At 38.9% G+C, this 8377-nt stretch overlaps 1 protein-coding gene across 1 annotated transcript in view; it reads left to right on the top strand.

Moving 5' to 3' along the window:
- Positions 1–845: 845 nt before the first annotated feature.
- The window catches only part of prg4b (proteoglycan 4b), an 8762-nt gene continuing 1230 nt past the window's right edge, over positions 846–8377 (top strand). Inside the window, exons 1-12 of the mRNA XM_051376318.1 lie at positions 846–1082; positions 1188–1272; positions 1611–1727; positions 2195–2317; positions 2919–2978; positions 4015–4254; positions 4545–5342; positions 5859–5945; positions 6742–6878; positions 7018–7174; positions 7265–7372; positions 8013–8141. Of these exons, the coding sequence (XP_051232278.1) occupies positions 1206–1272; positions 1611–1727; positions 2195–2317; positions 2919–2978; positions 4015–4254; positions 4545–5342; positions 5859–5945; positions 6742–6878; positions 7018–7174; positions 7265–7372; positions 8013–8141 (2023 nt within the window). The 5' untranslated portion in view covers positions 846–1082; positions 1188–1205. The remainder of the gene's footprint in view (positions 1083–1187; positions 1273–1610; positions 1728–2194; positions 2318–2918; positions 2979–4014; positions 4255–4544; positions 5343–5858; positions 5946–6741; positions 6879–7017; positions 7175–7264; positions 7373–8012; positions 8142–8377) is intronic.

Below are 8377 nucleotides of genomic sequence, written 5' to 3'. Positions count from 1 at the left end.
TAATGGTTTTAAAAACATTATATTGGTTTGTAGCTACATCCATATTTTCAGAAGAGAATAAAACAGGATTTTATCAGACTAATGTTCACACAACAATAACTGTAAACTGCTGCAGTGGTGAATATATACAGAGACAAACAGGGCCATCAAACAGGTTGACATAAGGTCCCTGAAGGCCACACTGCAATAAGGTCACCGTACAGTAAACAGTTTACTTAAATTCATGTTAACTCACTGACTACATACCATAATGGAAAATATTTGTTTGTGGACAGAAACCTCAAATATAGTTACGGCCAATAGCCCAAGTTTGTCCTTCATTACATTTTTAACTTATATTTATTTCATAACAAATTTTCAGATTAAGATTTTACACATAAAAAGCTATGATCAGTTTATAAAACAAGAGTTTATACAGCAGTACAAAAAGTACTGCTGGATTAAGAATAATCCATTAATATGATAATATGATATTAACTATTAACTATTATTAACTAACGAATACTTTTACTCTTGATACTTAAAGTCCATTTTCATTAGGGGTGAAATTTTGAATGCAAGACTTTTACTATTTTCTCACGTATTATCACATATAACCATAACATACAATGATACATGATGATAAACATCAGAGGGATAAACTGAGGCCATGTGACTCTAATACCAGGTAACCATACAAGGTAGCCTACAACAAACATCCGTCCTTAAAGACTAAACTATGAAACACCCTGCCGACTGTGAAGTTACAGAAACTACTTGGCTTTCGCTCCGCTGAGTTATTTGTCCGTCCATATGGTAGTCACAAACACTTTTTTTTATTCTTTTGCTCAGAGGTGTGTGAAGTCAGTCGTCTGTCTGGCACAGAAGTGTGTTGATGTGCTTCCAGCTGTTTGTGGGGACTCATGATGTCTAGACCTATGGTCTGGAAGGACTGGGGGATCCTCCCTTACAGCCTGTGAGATCACCACTTTTAATTAGACCGGATCTGTCAATTAACAGGAAGTCAGCCGGTCTCTCTTTCAGCCTTTTAAAAGCAGCCGAGTCGAACCTTCAGGCAGGATTCTGACAGAGGCTCGAATAAGGTAGGTCACTTTTTATTTCCTCTTTTATCTCTCAGTTATGAACATAAACGAACTCCTGACACAAGAGGAATCTGATGGATGTATTGTCTGTGTGTGTCTGCTTAGTTTCAGATTTACAGAAAGATGTCTTCTGCTGTACTTTGTGCTGTTATTTTTCTGGCTTGTTCCTTCACATTAAGTGCTGCTCAGGGTGAGTATAATTTATGTGACATTTGTATTCAACAGAGAAACTGAAATGTATTTAAGGGCTTTCCTGGAATGTATCATGTGCTTTCTGTGCTTGTACTCATTCATGTTTACTCTGTTGATAATTATTTACCAGAGGGGTAACATATGTATCTGTATTTGCCAGTACAGAAATCAATTCCTGGCACAGTTGTATTATTTACAGACTATGTCCTGAAGTAGACTGTGTTGTTGGAGATAATAATGATCCATTTTAAAGCCACAGATGCCATCTTATTATCCACATAGTATGTCTTTCTCTGACATTTCTTTCTGTCACTGTGTACTCTTTCTCATAAACAGCAAGCTGTAAAGGACGATGTGGTGCCGAGTACTACAGGGGTTACATGTGCCAGTGTGATTATACCTGCCTGTCTTATGAAGAGTGCTGCAGAGACTATGAATCCCAGTGCACCACAGGTGAGACTTTTCTCTTCTGATATACGTATCAGTCTGTCACTATTATGGCAAGGCAGTTTTATTTATAAAGCACAAAATTTATTTTATATATATTTTTTATATAATAATTATACCTTGAATTTTAGAAACATTTTGGCAAAAGTGCTTGAGAATATAATAGGATTTAAAAACTGCTATGTAGTACTGCTATACTAACAGAAAACCGATACCTAAACATTTTGTGTTACTAATCACAGTTTTTACACTCATCAAACATTATTTTATGTCAGTTTATCACAGATTTTCCAAGTCTGCAGTGATTATTTTACCAACCCCCATCAGTGCTGAGAGCAACATTTCATATATTGTCTGAATATTTCAAACAAAATAATTACAAAAATAATTATATAAATCAAATATAATCAGTACTGAGTAGTCTTATTGTGCAGGCCTGTTTTGCTTAAGTCTGCTGTGTTTGTGTGCAACAGCAAACTCGTGTAAAGGACGATGTGGAGAAAACTTCAAAAGAGGTCGGCTGTGTAGCTGCGACTCAAACTGCATAAAGTACAATCAGTGTTGTTCAGATTACAAGAGCCACTGTGATGCAGAAGGTAAGGCTTGTCCGACAAATTCAGCATGATTGTGTGTGTGTGCCTTATTTTCTGCATGTTAACAGATTTACGTCACAGTTTCATACTCAGTAGTATCACCGTGATATTTGATGTTCTGATCCCTAAAAGTGCTTGTACATCTTTGGGGTCGTCTTTTAAAATTTGACTGTCATTTGCTACATGACCAGCAAATACAGTGATAGTCATTTGACTGCATGGCTGCAAGTTCAAGTCAGCCCTCATCTGAGATCAGTACACGTGCATGAAGTGCAAAGGAGTTAACATTATTTTTGACGTTATAAATATGCATGTCCACCAGCATGTGGAGTAGCATGCAATGCATGCAGTAATCTGCATTGATGCATTGGGATAAATTTGACAATATTTTCTGTCTTGGTACATACAACAGAAGAAATCAATGGAGCACCCAGTGCTACAGCACCAGTGAAGACTAATTCATGCCATAATGTAAATGATAAAAAACCCAAAGGTATATCTGACTTGGCAAAGATTATATTTTTTTTTTACATTTTCAGTAATTTGGGATTTAAGAATAATTAGTTTTTTACCCTTTAACCTCTATTCATGAATATTCCCACAGAGCCCATTCAGAATGAAGCAACAGAGCAGCCTTCTACATTCAGCGAGGGAGACGATGCAGGTGAATACGTGTTTTGAAATGTACTCAAGGAAGTTGTACAAAACTTTACACACATCTTAAACTGCCACTTGATTCCAGTGACAGAAACCAATGCTTTCTAAACTGACTCTTTAAGTCATTTGTTTTATAATACTTCAAAGATAATTATGAGCCGAACTCAGTGGATGTAATAAGGCATATGTCAGGAAGACGGCAGGAAGATGTCTATGGTTGACTGCCACACTGTGGATGCTTGCTGCGGTTTTCTTTGGGTGCCAATTCTCACCAGAACAAGCCAAGTGCACAAGCCTCGCTGGCCAAAAGATACACAAGGAAGCAGTGTTGTCAAGAGTATGTAGGAGGGTTATGGGCACAGGCTCAGTCACAAGAGAGGAAAGTACCAAATGAAGCCAAGAAAGGATGACAGAACATTTTCTTGGAGGTTTTAATTCAGTAAATGGCTGGGAATAGTTTTGTTGGTGGAAATACTCTTGCATCCTTGTTACTTCTCTCTTAGGAGGAAGACGTGTTGTGACATTTCCGTCTGGAATGTCACAGTGCATGATAAAGAAAACAAAGGCAGGAAAATAAGAAGTGTTGATTAAAAACATTTAATAAACAATGCCAAGTATATTAGTCATCCTCAACATTTGTTGTGTTCTGGTTTCAGAATGATTAAGACATAACAAATAAATACAATATAGGATGTATACTATCATGTTTTTCCCAAATTATGTACAGAATTTATGTATTCTTTTATTTCAAATGGCTTGAAAAATAGTGCCCATAGCTGCTGTAAATGGGAAAAATATCTCCCTGGAGCATTCCCCCGCTTTGCATCTTGCTACGCCCCTGATTTATATTATTTAATTCTGGCTTTTTTGCCCACAAATGACTATTTAATTCCACTGGTCAGTCCAACCTCATATCCTCAAGAAGCTGTCAGTGATGGTGGGCAGTGATGTGCATGGATAATAAATGAAGTGAAGCATTTATTTTCCCCAGTAAAGTTTCATGAGTGTGACACACATCTTTTCTCACTTTCACATTCCTCTAGATATGTACAGCCAGATTTTTCCCAATGATGACGTTTCCTACAATGGAGGGGAGGACCCGGAGGCAACTCCAACCCCAGAGGGTACCAGTGGATATGAATTGTCTACATCTGACCTGCTGGATCAAATGGATATTGAACCCACACAGGATCCAGAGTTCAGTACAGAGACGACTCGTCTAGATGAAACAACACAGGCCAATGACAGCCCCTCCACCCTTTACCCCACCACTGAGAGCTTAGGTGTGTGATCCAGTGGCATATGTCTTATACTTGTCACACTGTGCAAATAATATGCTTAAATATTTCTTTTGTGTGGAGGGACCATCAGTTATTAGACCATTCAGTGTATAAAAGCATCTGCATTTGTTACATGTATGTTATCTACTCTTTTATTCAGGTTTTTCCTTTACTTTGCCACCCATCTGTACATGCTGTTATTCATTTTCTAAAGAACATACTTGTGCCTACCCTTGAGTACATTCAATTTAAATGTAAATGTAAGAGTTTATATGATGTTTTTCCTCCTCCAGATGATCCTACAAGCTCACCTGACTCAGGAACAACTCTCCCTCCGCCCACAACAGCAGTTGACGACATCTCCAGCCAGCCTGCTGCAACCTCAGTACCCCAAACAGAATATTCTCCCACAGCCAACACCCCAGAGCTCGAGAAGGCAGAAGTACAGCCCGAGGATGACATTGTTCCTGAGATACAGACTATAGAACCGACTGTAGCCTCCTCTGATAAACCAGAAGTTACAACCACAACCTCCTACCCACCTGTGGACACTTCAGTATCCACAGGCTCCTCCACAACCCTGGCAAACTCTCAGGTCACCACCATCCCCACCTCATCAGTGCCCACAACTTCAAATCCCAAACTGGATGATGCTGAGATCAACGCGCAAAATGTCATAACAGGCCCTCCTTCTTCTCTGGGAGACCTTGAAGATCCTTCCGCCAGTGTTTCTCCAGCGGGGTCCGGGAACCTGTCAGAGCTCGATGCCTTGACGACCCACATCCCTACATCCACAGATACAGTGCGGGATGACAATATAGATGATGTTGCACCAGAAGTAAGTAGTGCAGATCCACTAAACGTCACCCCAAACCCGACCAAACCCACACAATCTGAAGCCACCACAAAACCTCAAGATAAACCGTTGCCAGCTATACCAACTGTGGCTGAACCCAGCTCCAAGCCTGAGACCAAGCCTGAGACCAAGCCTGAGACCAAGCCTGAGACCAAGCCTGAGACCAAGCCTGAGACCAAGCCTCTGGACACGTCACAGACTCTCAACATAGACGATCCCAGAAACTACCAAGCAGGTAAGAAGGTTTTTATCATTGGATCTGATTCTCAACTCAAGGTAAGAAAATGAATTGCCTTAAAGGTTAATTCTGAGACTCTGAGAGAAGACATTTCCTACCTGCAGCTCCTGCTAATAAAGGATTTATTTTACACGGGTCTAACACTGTTGAAAAAAATGGAGGCCTTTAGTTCCTAGTACATATTTATTTCTACTCGAAGCCTGCTTTATAAGCTTGGTTGTTTTTTCATTGCGCCTGTGGGTCAACAGAGTCCTCCTTCAAAGCGTAGCTACACTATATTAAATGACAGAGGTGGCTGCTTTCCCACAATATAAATGAAACAGTCCTTTGAAATTGGACATAAATCTTTAAAGAATGGAAAGAAAAGTTCACAAAGCAGGGAAAGTCCTTGTAGCTCCTGGAGCACAACATTACATTTAACACAGGCTGTGATTGCAGGTTTTTTTTTTTTCTTCTATTATTGCTTGTTTATTCAAACAGATGGTTTCCTCACAAATATGTCCTTTTTCCCAGATGACAACAACGATACAAATCTGTGTAGTGGGCGGCCTGTCAGCGGAGTCACTACGCTGAGGAACGGCACAATTGTGGTTTTCAGAGGTTAGTGCCAACCAGGCAGCTGCTGCTGAGTTTGTTCACAGTGAGCAGATCTACAATTGTATTACGAGTTAAGCCAACCAGTTAAATAACATATAAAAGACCAATGGTGGAAAATGTATATTCAAGTATATATGAGTATATTTACTCAAGAACTTAAGTCATTTTTGATGCTACTTTATACATTAAATCCAATATTGTAAGGGATAAATTGTATTATTTTTCACTTCACTACATTTATCTGACAACTATAGTTATTATATATATATATATATATATATATATATATATATATAATTCGGTTTAGAAAACTTTGATGAGCTTTTATAATACAAGACATTGTACTGTGAAGAGTGATTTACATTTACACAGTGGTTTATGTTTAACAGTTTGAAGAGGTAAAATTATACAGTATTATTTCTATCCTATTAATCAATCATCTGACCCCTCAGTTATCTTGTGGCCCTTTTCTGGGGGCCCGACCCCTAGGTTGGAAATCACTGGACTAAAGAACAGTAAAAAACAGTAAATAAAGAAGTTAAAACTAGCAGCACCAGGACTAGCTACAACAGTAAAATGAATACTTTTGATGCTTTAAAGCAATTTTGCTGGTGGAGTTTTTTTCTCATTGTTGTATTGGTACTTTTACTTAAAAAGAACAGACCTGAAATAAGGAGCAAAAATAAAGAATATATATAAACATAACAATAAAATATATAATTGACAAAAAAAATTAGAACAGACTTTGAAATTACTCTGATAGTAATTGACCACCTTATGTAACAACTTTGTCTTTCAGGGCACTACTTCTGGTTTCTGGGCACAAACAGGTTGCCTGGTCCGGCTCGTGGCATCACACAGGTGTGGGGCGTCCCTTCCCCCATTGACACTGTGTTCACCCGCTGCAACTGTCAGGGCAAAACCTACATTTTCAGGGTAAATAAACTTATCTAATACGAACCCATGACGGTATTTGACAAACCTGAATTTGAGGGATTTCATGGATGTGACCATTTGCACTATATCAGGAATTAGTTGCCCGAGCATTTAACATTTTGGTTTGTGATCTTTGCAGGGACCCCAATACTGGAGATTTGAAAATGATGTTTTGGACACTGGATACCCAAAGGTGATTGAAACAGGCTTTGATGGACTTCGGGGCCACATCACAGCTGCTCTGTCTGTGCCTCAATACCAGAGGAGGAGGGAGTCTGTTTACTTCTTCAAGAGAGGTGATGAACTGCTTCTGTGTTATTGTATTTTTGTCTTTTTAGTGTAAAACTTTTATTCATTAAATACTCATATGCACATGGTTCTTCCAGGGGGATCGGTCCAGAAATATTCATACCAGTTTGGCACCAGTCCAACATGTGGCAGGAAAGTCCAGCATGCCACTTACACAGTCCGCAACCGAATTGTTCGACAAGCAGGTAACTATACGGGACAAGGAATATTTTTAACTTGTGTTACATGTTCACACTGCAAGCTTTATTTTTTGTTTGGCTGATTTTTAAAATGTGGCCTATGTCAGAATCCTGTGTGAACAGGTCACTGTCCCGAAGTACCTCGCATGATTAATGTTGATCTAGAGTGACGTAAAAGTCACAGCAATTTATACGACTGCTCACACTGAGGTCACATTGCAAAACATCAGACCTGTAATCTGATTTGGACCAAACGAAAAAGAAAAACTCAAATATGAGTAGAAATCTCTGATTTGTGCCACTCACCTTAACCAAAGCATTATATTTTTCTCATTTGTGTGGTCCTGTATTGATGTAACTGTGGTGAGTGTACTGGGTATTTGCTGAGCATTTTAACAGATTTAACTTAAACTCACGTAAACATGTTTTTATTTGAGTTACACACACATGTAGTTGTAAGTGAGTCATGCTTTTGTGGGGGTGAGAGGGGCAGCAAGGTCCATCTTGTAAATAATTGGCAAAGTGGAAATGAATTGACCTGTGTTCTGGTCATGGGAATGCAGAAACAGAAAGATATATTTAAAAAAATAAAAATAAAAACACTATGAAATCCACAAATTTTACACTCAACTGTTTTTCTTTTCAGTGTCTCTTCTGGGGCCAACCGTCAACATCCGGACGTCTTGGAGAGGTTTCCCCACCACCGTCACTGCTGCTGTGTCCGTCCCAAGCAACAGAGAGCCAGAAGGATACAAATACTACGTCTTCTCAAGATGTAAGTCTGCAGTTCATACCAGTGCTGTAGTTATTTCTTGGTTAGGGAGCAGATTTAGTTTAAACTCCTTCTAGCACAAAGGTTTTGAAATCAAGATCCCAGAAGAATTGAACTCCCAACTCCTTAAATACCGCTTCCTTCATTTCTCTGTTCATAATATCTTCAAAAGAACAAAAGCTCCTTCACTTTTCTGCCCGCAATAAGACATTTGTTACTCATTCACATGATGTCTGAAA

This window comes from Dicentrarchus labrax, unplaced genomic scaffold (genome assembly GCF_905237075.1).
Source record: "Dicentrarchus labrax unplaced genomic scaffold, dlabrax2021, whole genome shotgun sequence".
In the NCBI taxonomy this organism is placed as follows: Eukaryota; Metazoa; Chordata; class Actinopteri; family Moronidae; genus Dicentrarchus; species Dicentrarchus labrax.
Note: the sequence above shows the minus strand (reverse complement) of the source record. Positions and strands in the feature narration are given on the sequence as shown.